Source organism: Scomber japonicus, chromosome 17 (genome assembly GCF_027409825.1).
Source record: "Scomber japonicus isolate fScoJap1 chromosome 17, fScoJap1.pri, whole genome shotgun sequence".
Taxonomy (NCBI): Eukaryota; Metazoa; Chordata; class Actinopteri; order Scombriformes; family Scombridae; genus Scomber; species Scomber japonicus.
The window spans coordinates 11,878,401-11,896,332 of NC_070594.1; the positions used below are offsets into that span (position 1 = coordinate 11,878,401).

Sequence of the window (17,932 nt, forward strand, 5' to 3'; positions counted from 1 at the left end):
TGTGCATCAGCGTTGACACGATCTCTGAGCACGGTGACACACTGTAAATTAGATCTGTATGTATGACGATGCTGCTCTCATGCTTATCTGATGTACAGACAGCTTTATTTATTTAAAAATGTCTCAACTTTCAGCTATCTACTTTTGTGATAATTCTAACTGTTATCTGAAAGGCAGCTCCAGATGTGTCCCGATGGAAGGTGTGCATTTTAATTGACTACTTGCGTCTTACTTCAGTGCGGCACTACTGACAGGCATTATAAATGCACAGATGACGTAGTCACTGAAACTTGCAAGGTGTGTATTTGGGTATGCTTCAAGTGTCAGTGTTTTTTGTCCCGTGACTGTATCATCTGTGATCATCTTCTGGGATGGCATTCCAAATCAACTTGCTTTCATTTTGTCAAATGTTTGTTTTGTTTTACTGTTTTTTTTGTTCTGTCTGTTTTTCTGTGTGAAGTCACCCTGAAACATAGCAAACTGTACATGCTGCCGTTAAACATCCTGTCTGTGTGTGTTTTTATGTTCTATCACTTTATTGATGTGAATTGGAGGCCGCAGCAGTTCAGCCAGTCAGAAAGCTGGCTGTTGTCTGGCAATGTGACCATTCCTATAAATGTTCATCAAAGTGATTAAACTCAACACAGGTTTAGAGATGATTTTGTTGATGTTTTTGCACAGCATTACAACTTTTTTGGGTCTTTTTTTTAAACTGTACATCCATTAGAAATTAATCATTGTTGTCTTTGAGTGAGTCATTCCAATTTTGTTGTTTTTCACAGAAAATGTCTTGAATAACAACTCAATGACGCATTTGCTTCAATAAATATTATATACAAAGGTGAAACATGACTATAATCTGGAATTGTACTTTTCAGAAATGGGCTCCGATATAAAGAATTCTCTTCCCGTCAGAGTTTCCTCTCAAGCTGTCTGCACAACGGTGCAGTATGTGAAGTCTCTACATTTCTGTCTATGGAGGCAAAAAATGTAATTGCAAACAGCAACGTGACTGTTTCTCTCAGCCAGGTTTCCCTCACTGACATTGAGGAATTAAAGCATGCAGAGATATACTGTAGTTGTTTGGATCTCTTTGATGTAATGTGACAATTTCCAGTCTACCTACCACAAGTACCTGTGAACTGACCTGCAGTGAGTATTTGGAAAGTTGCTTATCAGTTGCTTTTGCCCTTGGAGTTTTGTTTGGGGTTAAGATAAACTACTTAGAGGAGTTTGAAAAGCCATGATGTTTGTTGACCATGCTGTTGGAAACAGTGCTGCAAAGATTAAATAACCTTATTTGTATCAAGCTCTGGATTGGGTTTGTGTGTATTTACAGCAGACAGCAGACAGACTGTAGTCACAACTTAAAAGTCCATGACAAACATGTTAAAGCATTTTTGACTGATAAGTCACTGACATCCTGCCATTACACAGCATTCCACACTGGCCGACCTTTCACTACAGTCTACAAATGGCATTTTTCCGAGACAGTATGGTGAGATAACTGCTTGTTTCCAGAGTTTAGAAAATGTCAAAACACGCCTAAAGAAAATGACATGTGATTTTAGGGATTGTTGTAGGAACAAGGGAAATAACCTTGCAGGGCAGTGTCCAAATATTTCTCTCTAAAATGAGTATTTAAGGTGGAGTATCAGATTTAAATGAGTGTCCACTTATATGTATCCTTATCCTAGCCCACTGTTGGCTACACGTGAACCTAAACCATTTACCTTCACAAGAACCCCAGTGGCCCAACGCATCCCCCCCCCCCCCACACACACACACACCCCACACCCCCACCCCCTCCACACAGCTGTGAGCAATGAGCATCCCACCCCCAACTCCTTCAGCATCGTCCCACTAAATGCGTGCGTAAAAGGCAAGTTTACCGAAACCGGTTGGTTGGGCGGTACACACACACACACACACACACACAAACACATACACACACACACACACATACATAGACAAACACATTCGCTAGAACCGGTGGATGAACTTCAACTGGATGATGGATTAACGCATCAGACAGATAGCAAAAACGCACAGCATACTATGAACTCCAGATGTCAATGTATTGGAAGAAAACAGCCACCCACCCACGACGGAGTGACTCACAGTTTAAAGTAGCTGAATAAACGAGCGCCGGTGCGGACGGGGAGATTCTACGTGGGGTATTTGCCTTTTCTTTCTGGTACTTAAAGCTCTCCCAACTGTGGTTTTTATGGGTAAGAGAAGCACTGAGCTCGACCCGCCATACGGACAGACAGTTGCTGCGCGAGGCGCTGGTGCCAGATATGGATAGCGCGCGGGATACCTCTGGACACTGGCGCGCATCTTCATAAAGTGCGACACTTCGGAGTTGACGAGAAAAAAAAAAAAAGAAAAAACTTAATTTCTTCCGAGTTTAAAAGTTGTTGAGAAAACAGAAGACGAGCGGGGACACAAGCTTCTTCTTCTTCTTCTTCTTCTTCTTCTAAATCAACAAAAAGAGTGTGAGAGAAAAAAAGCCTCCAGAGAACTTTTGCGAACCCTCACACAGGAAGCTCTGCAGTGGAGAAGATGCTGTTTGTGATTTGGTCCATACTTCTCTTTAGTTTGGGGACAGGGTTTCCTACCAGACACAAGAATGTTGCCCACAAGGTAAGTTTTCTACAGACACTGATTGTTGTGTGTGTGGTGGCTTTTTTTTTTAAATTTTTATCCATTTACAGCAACACTAAAGTCACACCTGCCGCTCACAAAACCTTAATATCTAATTACAGTTAATTACGAAAAGTCTGTTGAACCTTTGCTTAGTGTTAAAAAATATGTTAACTTAAGTTTCTGCCACTTTTATTGCTTAACAGTCTTTAAAAAACTACTAATATCAATCCCAATATTATAATATAGGTCTAACACTGGTAATATTATAGAAACGATACATTCTTGGGATGAACTGTTAAAGGGAATTTATGATGTGAATGAAAATCATGTTTACAAGATTTTTTTAGTGATGATCCCAACACAGCTTCTACGCTTCTTTGTTCATTTGTTTGTTTATTAAAATGTTAATAAGGTAGAAAAAAGGTGAAATAGCTTTTGTAAATAACATCACTGTGATTATTCAGCCATCACTCCTCCATCAGTTTACATTTAAAGACTCAGAGCTGAAGTGACAGAATGTGATTTCCTCAGCAGTTGCATGTTGCTCTCTCTTATTGTTCAACTTCTCTCTCCATGTATAGTAAGGTTTGACATTACTGGGCATACACTGTGCTATAATAAATCCAAATTCCCTACACACACACACACACACACACACACACACAGAGAGAGAGAGAGAGAGACACTGAGCAGTGTGTGTGGTGTGTCTAAGGGAATGTTTGTGTTACACGGGGACATATTTGGATATCAAAGTCTGTTTGTGTGTGTTTGTGTCGGGGTTCAGTTTTTTTTTTTTTTTTTTTGCCTTTGAACTCTACTTCTTGTGTGGCCTCCCATGGATGCCCTATTGGGTCTCTCCCTCTCTCATCATGTGTCTGATTGATGTCAAAGCAAAAAGAGACAGAGAGGAAAAAAGAAGGGAGGGAAGAGAAGAGAAGAGAAGGGGATGATTAGTAAGGAGATGAAGAAGAAGAAGAAGAAGAAGAAGAAGAGGAGATTTCACTGTGGCTTATGTGATTGTTCGTTTCGTTCAGCAACAGGCTACAGTTGGTGACTCTGTGTACCTCCGGCGTGACCTGCTGGATGTGTGTCTGTAAGTGGCGGATGGAGAGGAGAGATTAGCGGAGGAAGAGAGAAGGAGGAGGAGGAGGAGGAGGGGAGGCTCGGTATAGAAACGGGTGCCCAGTAACGAGATGCTTATGTAACCAGAATAAGGCGAGCCCTCTCCATCTCTCACACTGACTGGAGCTCTGGGGGTCAAGTGTCATTCATCTGATTGTTTACGTTAGCTCTTTTTTGTGTTAATGTGGAATTTCCTGTTTTTAGTTTTTACCCCCATGTCTCAGAGAAGAAGAGCAAGACTTTTAGGGGTGGTAGTGGTGGTGGTGGTGGGGGTGGGGTGGGGTGGGGGGGTTGGTTTGTGTTGAAGTGGCCTCCTTCCCAAATACTGAGACCTGTTTGCAGTGTCTGTTTTCTACCCAAACCAACCACCCCCCCGACCTCTACAACCTCACTCTGATTCTACCAGGCATGCATTTGTTGTCCTGTCTTTTTTTTTTTTTTTTTTCCATTTGCGAAAGATGGTGATCAAAGAGCGCCCATAGTTTATTGTTCTTCTGTAATGGTTTGGAAACAGCCAAGTGCAGAGGCCTTTGATATCTGCGGGCACATAAATCAGGGCTGCCACACCGCCTGCCTTCCCAGCGTGGCCCCCCCACTACCCGACCAGATCCTGTCCCTACCCCTCACCTCCAACCCCTGCTGCCCTCGTCCCGTCCCGTCCCGTCCCCCTCCCGATCCCCTCTCCTCTCCCGAACCTGAATGTGTGTCACCACCAGCAGTAGTGATGATGACAGTAACCCAAAATGGAACCGGCTGTCTCAATCAAGTGAAAGGAGGACACGATGCTTTTGCCAGTAGGATGGATTTCTCAGTCATGTTTGTCTGAGGCAAGGCTGAGGTCCCCAAAATGCATCCCCATGTAGTCTCCCTGGTTAAACACACTGCATGCCATCAACCAGCGGCCCCTTTGATCAGAAGAGCCCCACTACGGAGAGGAGGAGAGCAGGATCAGAGAGAGAGAACGAGGGGGAGGAAGAAAGAAGGAGGAGAGTGATATACAATGCTAAAGAATACAGGATCCAGATGTGTAACAAGACGAGATGGAGGGTGTGAAAGTATGCGGCCTCCCTCGTGACGCCGGACTTGTCAGTAGGTGTCAGGGCATGTGTGTGAATGTAAGGTGTGTGTAAGTGAATATTTGAACTGCTGGATAACAGTAAAAGGGTCAAATGGAGCATCATGCTGGAAGGTTTGTCCAATTAAAGTGTACAGTATCCAGTACAAGTCAAAAATTTGGACACACTTCCAAACTTTTGGTACTGTACATCAGGTGTAATAAGACAGCAGCTGAAAATGGCCTTCATGTCCTGGTATGTGCACATTTATTACAAGAAATGACGGCTTAGCTCTTTAAAGGTATTATTTCTTTATAATTTCTTGCCCTGGCCTCCAAATATAACACATTACATTGGTGTTATCTGCATGGATAACTTATTACATTATTGTATTAGTGCAATCCTAGCCTATATAAATAGATTTTTAAAACCTGGTAGCACATAGAGAGTTCGTTATTCATGATTACAAAAGAACTGAGTTAAAGAAAAACACAATATAGTTGAAATTTTCCACTTAAACACATGTTACCTGAAAGTACCAGTCAAACATTTGGACACACTTTCTCATACAAGTGAATGGAAAAGTGTGTCCAAACTTTTGACTGGTACTGTAGGCATACATTAAACAGTGTCTTGCAGCTCCCCATGGGATGGACCACATGTTTGGCATGGCAAGAAAAAATAACTCATGTTTAAGCCAATAACAACAGAAAGACCATCTAAAAAAAAGAAAGTAAGAAATCACCATAATACACCAAACCTATTATAATAAAATATATATTATGTATGTACTCACAAACATTGAAATATGCAACCTTTGTATTGACATTCTTTTCAAAACAATCTGTTAAATGCAACCCCCTGTTGGATTTAACAAGATAATGTTTCTAGGCAAAAATGAAGCTAATGTATTGCAATATATAATATGTCCTTAAAGAGTTTGACAACAATGTATTAAGTTACAAAGAAAGGCTGAGTTTTCCTAAAGGGTTATCTACTTTTCACCACCAGTTTACAGATATTTGGGTAGGGGGCCAACTTCTCTTCATCCATCATTTATCATGCTTGACAGGCTTCTCCTCTAAACAGGCATTATGTGTTCACATGCTTGAATTTGACCAACCACATAACTTCTTTATGGGACAATCACAGGCAACCACTGAAAAGTACGCCCTGTTCTAGAGGCCATAACTATAAATCATCAACTGTTTGGTCATTAATCCAGACATTTCTTGTTCTCTTTAGCCCTCCAACTGCCACTAGTTTGCTTTGTACAGACCACAATCTGGCTCCGGTCCAATATTAAAGTCCTGTCCACTCAAATGTTTGGGCCAGTTTAACATATTCTGGACGATATGAGTGAGTGGATGGCAGACAAGGGTTCATTAGAAGCTTTGGACTTTGGTTTTGACCAATGAAATAGACATGTGTGCTTTTTAGACATGAAACAGACACATACACCCTGGAGAATCAGACCAACCAAAACATCAGATTTCAGTGATTCTATTCCAGATACAGTTCATATATCTACATCTCCCAACATTATACTGTCATTTTTAATCCCAGGGATCAACATTTCCTCCTGTTGTTCTTCCGTCTGAGTGACAGTAAAAAGATAAGTGGTGGTCGTAGTGGCGGCAGCATTGCAGGTTCAGACACTCGCACCAGCCCAGGGGTCCCACGCCTCCCAGGCCCTCTCATTAAAGCTAAAAGAGGATCTCTCTCTGGCACAGGCCCCTCTTTGTCCACGGCCTGGATGCCATGACTGTTGTGGGAAAAAAAAATTTGAAGTGATTGAAGTGAATGAAGGCTCGTTGGTCACTTGGCGGGTTAGTTGGATGCCTCAGGGACTCTCTGGAATTGCTGACCAAGCTGTGAGGTGGTAGATGTTTTCAAGGTTTCTTTCTGGAAACAAAGCACTAATTGTTTGTATACTCACCAGTAAGCCACTATAAATGATAGAGCTTTTTTTGTCAGTGACCCAAAAAGCAGCCAGTAGTCAGTTGACTCATTTGCCCTTCAAGGTGATGTCTGCTCATAGGTCATTTGCTGCCATCCATTTTTCTTTTGGTAGTTTCTCTTTATTAAAATCACTCCTGGATTCTTGTCAGTCTCACAGATTAAAAACACATTAGCTTACATGTTAACTTGTTCATTCCATCAGGCTCACGGTCACCCAGTTCACAGTGGCGGGGTCCAATATGTCCCTGATGCTTTGGAGCAACAGAACCAGGTCCAGAGTCTGCTGCCCGAGCCCCACAGCCACCAGAGAAGATGGTCCCACCCACAGCACCGCTCCGTCGGTGTTCTGCCACAGCCGGAACCCGAGGAGGAGACCAAACCCTTCATCCTGGATCTAAAGAACTTCCCCGACCTGGCCAATGCTGACATCAACTCACAGAACCCCAATATACAGGTGAGTGGGGAGAGGGTAGCCGCACATTGCTAAAATTTGTTTATCTTCATTTGTCTACTGTCACCATATGGTAACCAATAATTGGTAAATGATGGGTTAAATAAAAACCATTTATGAAAGGAGGGCTGGACTGTTTTGTCTTATGTTGTAATGATTTATTTCCTTAATGTATTACAAAATCAACAATCTCCCAGTCTAATCTTAGAGACCGAGCTGTGTCTTTTTCGCTACTATTTAATCAAAGTGTAATATAGGAGAAAGTACTCTGTAATCATAAGCGTCACCCATTAAGTTCTCATCATCTCCTAAATTGACCGAAAAAGTTCAAAAAAAGTTGTTCTGTTTAACTTATCTCAGAGCAGTTATCCACTCCAACTCTGGTCAGTGTAATCAGGATGTGGTTAGAGGGACATAATGATGCCGGCCCATGTCTACATCAACTACAGCAACTGATGAAATGTTCCAATAAGTTTTCATGTCGCATATAGACCAGATGTAGCATACAGTATTTCAACTAAAAGAAAGCTGAAACGAATAATAGCAGTTCCCAGATCATCATACTTCTTTCCGAACTGTGAAATTCATCTCCCAACATTTACAAAAAGATAGTTTTCCTCTGCAGTCTTCCTGTTGCCTGGTCTTCACATCAGCTGAAGCGGGGCCCTTGGAAGCACTGCAGCATCTAAGATGAGTCATATAGAGGTAATGAGAGGTAGTTAACCAGAATAAATGCTCACATTCTCTCCCTGAGAGGATCGTTTGGTTGGCTGAATGCTCATGCTCACGTCTGGCTGGCTGATTTAGATCCGGGGAGCGGGTTTGTCCCTAAAATACTCCTCCGAGGATTTTAGACGGTTGATTTCTTGAGAAAAGATTGTCACTTAACCAAAACTGCACAAAATCATCGGTGGTGCTTTAGTTTGTGGCATTGAGATAGCAACACTTGACAGTTCAGTTGCTTGTTTAATACTTGTTATTATGTCACTGGCCTCTACTCACTATTAAAGTTAGTTTGGATTTTCAGTTACCCTTTAGTCTGAAGTTTTGGTTTGCTAGCTTAAACTGTTAGGAGAGGGTTGTTCAGTCGGTATTTATTTCAAATTCTTACAAACCCCTCTCTCTGTCTATGTAGGTAACCATTGAGGTGGTTGACGACCCTCAGATGGAAGTAGAGATGGACCTTGCCAAGGAAAAAGACTGGCTACCCTCCTCTTCCTCCTCCCCCTCCTCCACAGTAGATTGGCTCGGAGGCAAGAAGCTTTTCTGGCCGCTTTTCTGGAGTTACACCGATGCCGATTCCAGCGAGGACAGCAACAGCCGGTCAGGCGTGGAGGAAACTGGCGAGGAAGAGGAGGAGGAAGATTACTCTCTGGATTACGGCAGTGAGGAGCCCTTACCCAGTGGAGTAGGCGGAGACTGGGATAGTCGTTGGAACGAAGGCTGGGATCCAATGCAGAGCTACTATGGTATGTTTTGCCAAGTGGTACACTGACTGTCTGCTAGTGTAGCCACACAAACAGCGCTTTTTAGATATGATTTCATTAAGCTGATTACAGCTTTTAAAAAATTACCAAAATGTATCTTTTTTGCTAGTTTTACTGATGCAGGGATGAAGGAATGTGAAAATGGAAAGTATGGGAATGCAATCACTGAATTTCTCATGAAACAAATGACAAAGAAATAATGAGAAACTCAAAGGTGAGAGAGACAGGAATGAGAGAGTGAGAACAACAGAGTGGCTTAGGAAGGCTGCATGATAGACTGTCTTTACAGTCAGAGAGAACTCAAATGATGCCAGCATGCGAGGCAGTATGAGCACTCGACCATCAGGACATTGTGGGTTATGGGCACTTTGAAGTCGACACTGGTCGTGCTGGTCGCAGAGGCCTGCCTTTTGAAGATGGGTCCGATGCGCTCGCTAATGGCAGCGTGAGGCCGGCACTGTTCTCTGGGACAAAACAGCCCTCAGCTTGTGGACAATTAGAGGGCAGATTGGGAACACAGAATGACAGGGGCCATTCGGCCGACCCTTTCATCCTTCCCCGGGACCCCATGGGCCCCCCCAGACCCTGGCGGCCCTCACTGCCCTCTGCGGCTCGGCCTTTTGAGCCAGTTCAAGAATTTCGGGGGGCTTTCAGGGTTCTGCATAACTTTTACAGCTCTCTTTCCCCTCTTAATTCTGCCTTCCTCTGGTGGGAAAACTGCTGTGTCTCAGCTTGCACAGACCACTTATTCAGTGGTAAAAATAGTAAATAATGAGAGAGGAAAAGGAAAGGTGTACAAAGTGAACAAAAGGGAGAGAAGGCAGAAAAGATAGAAAAAGAAAGTAGGAAAGAAAGAGAAAAATTTGATGGCCTGGCATTGTGTAGACCAGAGTTCTACTACACATCAGAGTACAGTCATGGGCTAACCACAGCCTCCAGCTTCCATTCTTTTAAGAAACTTCCCATAGATCCAAATCCATGTAAAATAGATCAATTTTTTTTTCTAGGTTTTTGAAGTTTGTTGTTGCACAAACCTCTGTCATCATAGCATAATCTCATAATATGAGAGCAGGTGTCTAAACCCTGGATAGTGTTACCCATATCCATGTGACAACATATAGACTATCTATTTAAGTGTTTTGCATGTAGACGAGCCAGCAAAGGGCAACAATGCCTATTAAGTGGTCACATCTAAAGACTTAGTGAACATAAATCAAGGATGTTTGCCTTAGCTTCTTCTGTAATTAAGACTCTCCTGAGACCTCATTCTCGTATGGCCACATGGCGAGTTGGCAGCGCCCACAAAGTAAAATTGGGTGCTCGCTACACCCAAGCTGGTATTTCTGCACCCACCTCGCCTTTAATCAAGAATGACTTGTTTTCAGTGCTATTAACACCACAAGGAAACGTGGTGCGGAGGCGGGCAGCCACAGCACAGCCTCTCTCTCTCTAATTTTACTGAAGCTTTCTTAAAAAGAATATGGGTTTGCATGGGGAAGGTTAGACCAGGAGAAAATTGTCATTATATGGACTGAGAGAGTCCAGAGACTTTGAAAGCTTATTCTGGATTAGAATGTAAAGTACATGCTGAGTTCCAAGGTGTTTTTCTTTAGATTTGCAGGGTTTTCCTCCTTCATAATCCCAGTCAGCCCTTTGAAGCTGCTTCTTTTTAACTTGTTAAATATACTACATACCTGTGTCTGAAAGCAGATGTACAGCCCCCATAACTGCAAATTTGATCCCATGCTTTCATTAAGTAATATTTTCATAATCTCTGTAATACTTTTTCACAATATGTAAATGACATTGTGCTTTCTTAATGAAATATGTCATGCAGAACTCAAGCTAACGCAAAGTTTGTGTATTTGAATTTTGTTCCCACAGAGAAAGAGACAGATGAGTGGACTCCCTGGTCTCCATGTTCAGTGACATGTGGACACGGTGAGAGGAAGAGGACCAAGTCTTGTGGCTACTCCTGCACACTGACAGAAGCCTCAAAGTGTGACCTGGAGCCTTGTCCAGGTAAGAATATACTTCCATTTTAAGAAATCAAAAGACCAATCAACGCTAGTCTATTGAGACGTCTTTTGTGCTTTTGAGAATGGTGTCAAAGGTGGTTTTTACACTACAGTTTATGTGCCGCTCTCCTCTTTGCAGGTGATGTCAACACAGTGGTAGAGCCCTTCCCTTTCGAGATGGAGAATGGCACAGAGCCATTTGGGACAGGTGATTGTTTATTATTGAAAGCTTCCCATAATATCTTAGAACAGCTTCCAAAAATATTTTAAGCCATTAATGGCAAATGGTTTATACTTAAGTGCACCATTTTACAAAGGTCTTTCAGACAGTGGTAAACCTTTGTTTTTCAATATATATTCAGGCACACGTGGTAATGTAGAACTAGCTTGCTCAAAACTATAACATAGATGTTAGTGTTCATGCTACCATGACAACACACAAGTTTATGCGGTGTTGCTGTTGTCTTTCCAATAGATGTGGACAGCTGTGAGAAGTGGCTCAACTGTAAGAGTGAGTTCCTCCAGAGGTACCTCCACCAGGTCTTGTCTGAGCTGCCCAGCTGCCCCTGCTCCTACCCCTCTGAAGTGGGGTACACTGTGGTCAGTGTCTATGATGAGACTCATGCCCGACCGTTCCGCTGGCGTGATGCCAGTGGCCCCAAGGAGCGCCTGGACATCTACAAGCCGTCAGCACGTAGCTGCATCCGCTCAGCTCTTTCCAGCGACTCGTCCACTCTTGCAGCGCAGCACTGTTGTTATGACGATCGTGGGCGGCTGATCACGCGGGGAAAAGGCGCAGGCACGCCTAACCTGATCAGCACCGAGTTCTCGCCTGAGCTGCACTTCAAAGTGGATGTGCTGCCTTGGATCCTTTGCAAGGGAGACTGGAGTCGCTTTCATGCAGTTCGGCCACCCAATAATGGACTGAGCTGCCCAGAAAACCCCCATGAAGACGTGTTCATGAATGAACTGGAGGAAGCCAGGGAGTACTAAGAACTACAGCCAAAACTACCACTTCACTCCGAGAGTCAGAGGGCCTATTTTGAGAGGAGACTGCCTACCTTAAAAGTCATGTAATATTATGTCTAAAGCATGCATCAGCCATTTACCATGCATTAATGACTCAGAGGAAATGCACATTTGTGATTGGGAGTTTTGTGGGGTTTAAGAATGATGGTGAAGTGTGGCTGTCTCAAATTAGGATTTGGCACCGTGTCCTGATATCAGACTCAACTGAACTGAACTGAATTACATGAATGGGAAAAAAGTGTTCTCCCATTGCTTTCCAACCTGTTACACATCTGGCATGACATCAAGCTCTCTCTATATATATTCAGTACACTCTCCTGGGTGCATGTAAGCATGATGTCTACTACCTACTGGCTTTTTTTGATGGTGTCCTGGAGTGCTTGTGAATGACAAAAGCAACACATGGTAAACATCCTGATCATGCTTCTTGTAGGTTTTAGGTATGAATATGGGCTGGCTATTTTGATGAAGCACACAAATGTATGGGCAGAGTCCAACAGATGAATATCCCAACAATGCTGCTACAATATAATATCCTTCAGGTTTTAAAAAGGTGTCAAGGGGAACAAGGCAACAGGAGATCCGTAGACCCAAAAGATGCCACATGCAGTAAAAGTAATGTATATTTCAGTCAATCCTTTGAGACACGACAATTAGTAATGTTACAAGAATTTGAAATCTATACCAGAGAGGTAAGCTAAAAGGCTTTGAAACATTCTGTTGCCATTATTGAGTTAGTGAGCATTATGACAATAGCCTCTAGGCAGTAATGATACAGGAACAGCACATTTGATTTCAAATGTTTTGTCACACAGATTGATTTCATGTGTTTCCTCACCTTTTTACAGCCAGGAAAATATATAATCTGGGTGCCAAAGAGTTAAAAATCAGACTGTTGGTGCCTGTGCAAATCCAGCCTCCTAAGTCTCTATGGTGCAAATATAGGAAAGAAAAAGCTCTACAGTGATATTAGGTTATGCTCATAGATGTGTCTCTACAATGTTCTCAGGGGGAACTGACCATGATAAAAAAAAAAAAAAAATTAAAAAATTGTTAATTTACCTCGACAGCGGAGCACTATTGGACCTAGTACAAAGTGTATTGGGGTAAAGATTAGTAGACGGGTATCAGCAGTGTAATCCAGATTGGAATTGATGAACAGATAATGCTTTTTGTGCAGTTTCAGAAAGCAGTTCAGAACCCTTATTACTGAATAGTTGATGTTGATGCATTGTGTGCGATATGTCATTGCTGTTTAAGCTGTTGGCTTAGGGTCTTTGGGTTTATGTACAGAACGTGATTAGATAGAAAGGGCATTCCTACTCAAATAAACATTCTTGAGAGGTCATGTAGTGGCCTTTTTCTAGCTGACAGAGTATTGGAAGTAGTCGCCATTACCAAATATTTTGTCATCAGGGTATAGACCATAAGATCTGAAACAATGCTCATTCCTGTGACAGTTTATCAAACAGTCAGTGGCAGTAATCTTAATTGTACTTAGAAATATCTTAATATTGCAGGACTTGCCCTTTCTATCAAATCAAATTCTAAAGGATGTTCGCTCCAAACCTTTTTTTTTTTTCAGGAATTCTGCTTCCAGATGTGTACATGTGAACACGCATTTACATTTTGGAATCACCGATTTTAAAGGAAGGCACTTTATTTAAGGTTTATATACAAAAGATTTATCAAAATGTACTCATGTTTGCCATTTGTTAATGATAGTGTTATTGTGAAGGGAAACTTGTCGGAAATGCTGCATTGTTCTATGAAAGTGCATATATCTAAGTGTTCTGTTGAGAAAAAAAAGCATGATCTTTTTGTGATTTCTAAATCTAGTATTACTTATATGGTGTTGTACAGTATTTATTTGTCTGTTCTCTTTTTTTAAGTTTACTGAAGCTTTGAAATGACTCTATACTCAACATGGTGCACTAATCGGACTGAGAAATGAAGGCACCCAATATCAAAAGGGAAACCACTTGCCTCATATCACTTCATACAGCAACATCAAGTGTTTGTGTTTCATTCTATGTTGTACTGCAGTGCTCTATGAATATATTGTTGCAATTATGCTGAAGAAATATATAAAGACTTTGCATTCATCATCTGACTTTTTATTGTTATTTCTTTCCCCTGCACTTTAAATATTGTGCAGTAAGGCTTAACATAGCATTGTAGCGCAACATTCCTGAAACAGCTGAGTAATTATATTTTTCACTGACTGCCACACCTTTTCTCTCCAACATGACAGGTAGCAACTTCCTTATCTAACTCAGCAAGAGAGAAAATACATGGAAAACATATCAGACTGTTTCTTAGCATTGTGTTTATTGCCTTGTAAAGTGCTTAACAGTCAAAACAAGTCAAACCATTAACGGAGGAAGTGGTGTATATTAAGAGTGTCCACACACAGCAGAGCTAATGTAAACTGAACAGTTTAATAATCTGTAACTAATTGATTGTGGTTTTGTGTGTTAGTATCTGCCTTGATGAGAAGCAATGGTAATGTGACTGCAATATTTTTTAAATCCAAATGACCTTATCCACATTCAAAAGATCCTGAACCGAGCGATGACAGGATTCAATTAGCTATCACGGATGACTTCTCTTGGTAGGGTTCAAGGAAGTGGCATGTGCAGTCGCTGTTTGGATCAACACCATCAAACGTTTCCTCAGTTTACTCTGCTTTATCGTTTGTGTGTTAACTGTGTGATATTGGTTTTCTTTATAAGTAGAGCGCACGTCTAAAAGTCAAAAGTCGCACTAACATCTTCTGCGAGACTTTTAAACAGTCAGCGGCAGCCTTTTGAAACCATGCGTGTGGTTAGGATTTTTTAAAATCTGTTGTAGGCATTTTTCCAGACAGTGATTGACAAGACTTTTGCATTTTACATGAATAGGATTCTCAGTTCTGGTTTGGGTGCAAATGTTGAGGTCCAAGCAAGAGCAAGAGGCTTGTCAGTGTTGACTATACATTTCTTTAAATTATGGTTCCCGAAAAGAAACTCTAAATTAAACTTCATCAAAGAAATCAGAATTATGTGGAAGTGTTTCCTGTCAACTAGTCAGACCGTAAATGCACCATAAATTTAACCTTATAAGACCCTGCATGTCTTAGCTAACAACCTTTGTCGCTGTTATGTATCTCCAGCATGGTTTCTAGGTTGATCTATTCCTAACATCACGTTGTCTGGCGCTATACTCTTTCCAAAGGATTAAATAACATTGAGATTAAAAGTTCAAAGGTCGGGGTAATGCAAATCCATAGGCTTAGGCAATCCAAATACTCCTCTTAGATACTCTAATTCCTGTAGGTCATGATGCATATACTTCACTTGCTGCTCTCATTGACCCAAGAGAAGAGAGCAAAAAAAAGCATGGTTATGCATTTACAATAGAACATCAGGTCTAAAGTGGGACACAATTAGCACAGGATGTACTAGTGTTAGGCTCATATGCAAGGATATACTTAGAAATCCATCAATTCATCTCTTTGGTGTATATCCACTGTGGAATGAACGATAAGGAGCTTGGTAGGTCTACTGTGGTCCTCCAGTGATTCCTAAGTTGACTGCAGATGAGTGCCGCGTGGAGGGAAGCCAGACACATGTTGACCACATTGCTGCCGCAGAATAACAGATAAATAACCGCAGATGTGTAGACAGAGGAGAAAGCAGAGAGAGGGAAAACAGAGGAGGGTGAAAGGGAGAGGAAAAAGAACATAAAAGAGAGGGGAGGTTTCAAAACTCTGTGGCTAAAAGATGTTATCTGAAATATTGAATGAAGCAAGAGTTCCCGGGCGGATGCATTTAAAAAAAACGGGTGAATACACTTGACAGCTTATGGAGGTCATGTGCATCATGTCACTGAGGGAGTGTGCTGTGGTTATACAGAAGTTCAAGCAGACTAAAATCATTGTAGTTCAATGTAGCATGAATTATTTCACACACAAAATGTGAAAAGATTGGACTGCAATCCAATAGTGTACATGTGCATTCCACTATGCACCTACATGTAAGCCCGTGAACGTGTGTGTGATGTGATTCATTCTTAGTTATAGTACTGGTGGCCCAGGCCTGGTGCCAGCACTTGGTGGTTACAGTACTGTTTACTTTTGTAGGCTGGCAGGAACATGAGATTTCCTCTGGGTGTACTGTGGCTGGTCGACCTGCAAACAGCATGGCCCTTGAAGTCGCTTGCAGCTCCTGTTACAGGCTGCCTTGTCCCCAACCTCCCTCTGTGGATCATTGGCGATGAGGGTATCCCCCTGCAAACATACTTACCCGAACACAGAGACAAGGGTTCAGCCAGAAACACACACGCTGCATTCATGCTAACAAACATATTCTTGTCTGTGAGCGCAAATCCATGTACATACTTAAGCTGCTCTACCTACAGGATTTATAAAAATTCCAGGAGATCCTGCAATCTTATGGATTACGTGTAGTTTGATTTAGCCCATTCCCTGACCAGTTTGACACAGAGGGAGGCCTTGTTCTGAGGTGAAGACTAATCTCAAAATGAAGCCTCAATTCATAAGAGGCAGAAATCCAAGAGTTATTAAGCACAAACACTTAACACCAACATTGCGAAAGTGTATTTTCACTTTCTGCTCCCTTTTCTCCAGCTGCAGGTGATATGGGTGGTTAGTTTTTTTAAAAGTTACAAGACAAAGCCATGCTAGCAGTGTTGGCACAGTGGTACATTGCTAACGTCAGCATTTTAACATTCACTGCCAAAATCTCACAATTAAAATGTTAACATGCCGATATCTAGCAGGTCTAATGTTAACCAGGTTCAATTAATCTGACAAGTTTTGACCTGACAAAAAGATGAGGGATCACCGAACTTCTTACAACACATCCTGGAAGGGACATAGATGTCTGTACAAACTTTCACAGAAACGGCATGGAAAACTCAGGGAATATCCAAGTCGCCTGGGGACCATGAATGTCTGAACAAGATTTTTGTGCCAATTTAATCAATAGTTGTTGAGATGTTTCAGTCTGGACCAAAGTGGTAGACCAATTGAGCAACAGACCGGCTGACATTACCATTCCTAGCATGGCTAAAAATATATTACATGTATCAAAACTAGTGTGTACATTGTTGTTGAACAATCACTTGCAGGAACTGTTACGTTCAAAAGCCCAAGAATGCAATGCAATTGTGTTTTTTTGGTGTCTAGTATCAAGATGTGCTTTCCTCTAATATCTTACATGCTCCTCAATGTTGCAGACTGAGGACAGGCAAATTGTTTTATCAAGCTAGAACAATATTCAGCACAATAATCCCAACACTGGACATCAATATCCTCAGAGAAGTCTGAATAACTGACATTCTTTGGATGAACCAGACTCTACAAACTTTTGTTTGTTTACTCATGTCCAGTGGGAGTCTTAATTTTCTCCCCCGCTCCCTCTCTCTCTCTCTCACTCTCTCTCTCTCTGTTGATAATATAATCAAAAGAGCAGCCAACACAATACCTTTGGACATGAGAGGGGCCTGCAGATCCAGTAGTACTGAGGCGGCAGACAGCCAGCCATAACAACATCAAACAGCCCCTAGCCTCCAGCGTTTACACAGAGCCAAGACCCTGGACCAAAAATATGATTGCTCGTTCTTTTTAAGATAAGAATGCAGACAAGCTTGAAGGTTATTGCGAACAATATGTACAGGTATGAAGTGGCCATAGTGGTAAAAATGGCTGGATTGTTGCAAATAAGTCGGAAGAAAATGATATTTTAGCTCAAACAAGGTTTCTTGTATGGCTTAGATCAGAATGTGAGGTTGTGTCTTGCAGGAATGATGGAAACAAGAGTGGACGTCATTCTCATTTAAATGTGCAAAACAGTTTATTTTGACATCAGATAACAACATAATCAAATGGTTTATTTCCACGGTCAGTTTACAGTTCATTCTCTCAGGAAAAAAATAAAAGCAGAGGTGAGAAAATACTGGGAATTTCAGAAACTGACATATAGCACCCTCTTCTGGTAAGGATCAGTATTACACGGGCCTCAATCTTGCGCTTGCTCATGTGGGAATGTTTGGTCTCTTTAAAATTAAAACCTGAAGAGTTCAGTTTAGAACCTGCTCTATGTGTAAAGTGCCTTGAGATTGGCGCTATACAAATAAAGATTGATTGATTGATTG

At 41.7% G+C, this 17,932-nt stretch overlaps 1 protein-coding gene across 1 annotated transcript; it reads left to right on the forward strand.

The window, feature by feature from the left end:
- The first annotated feature begins 2,565 nt into the window (after positions 1 to 2,565).
- On the forward strand, positions 2,566 to 11,743 carry ism2b (isthmin 2b). The gene is made up of 6 exons (XM_053337251.1): positions 2,566 to 2,646; positions 6,991 to 7,242; positions 8,375 to 8,708; positions 10,611 to 10,748; positions 10,884 to 10,952; positions 11,220 to 11,743. The coding sequence occupies exons 1-6, from the start codon at positions 2,566 to 2,568 to the stop codon at positions 11,735 to 11,737; spliced, it is 1,392 nt and encodes a 463-aa protein (XP_053193226.1). The 3' UTR covers positions 11,738 to 11,743.
- The last annotated feature ends 6,189 nt before the right edge of the window (positions 11,744 to 17,932 follow it).

Coding starts and splice junctions, on each gene's coding strand:
- ism2b (XM_053337251.1), top strand. CDS start 2,566: ATGCTGTTTGTGATTTGGTCCATACTTCTCTTTAGTTTGGGGACAGGG. Junction 7,243..8,374: donor CACAGAACCCCAATATACAG/GTGAGTGGGGAG, acceptor CTGTCTATGTAG/GTAACCATTGAGGTGGTTGA. Junction 10,953..11,219: donor CACAGAGCCATTTGGGACAG/GTGATTGTTTAT, acceptor TCTTTCCAATAG/ATGTGGACAGCTGTGAGAAG.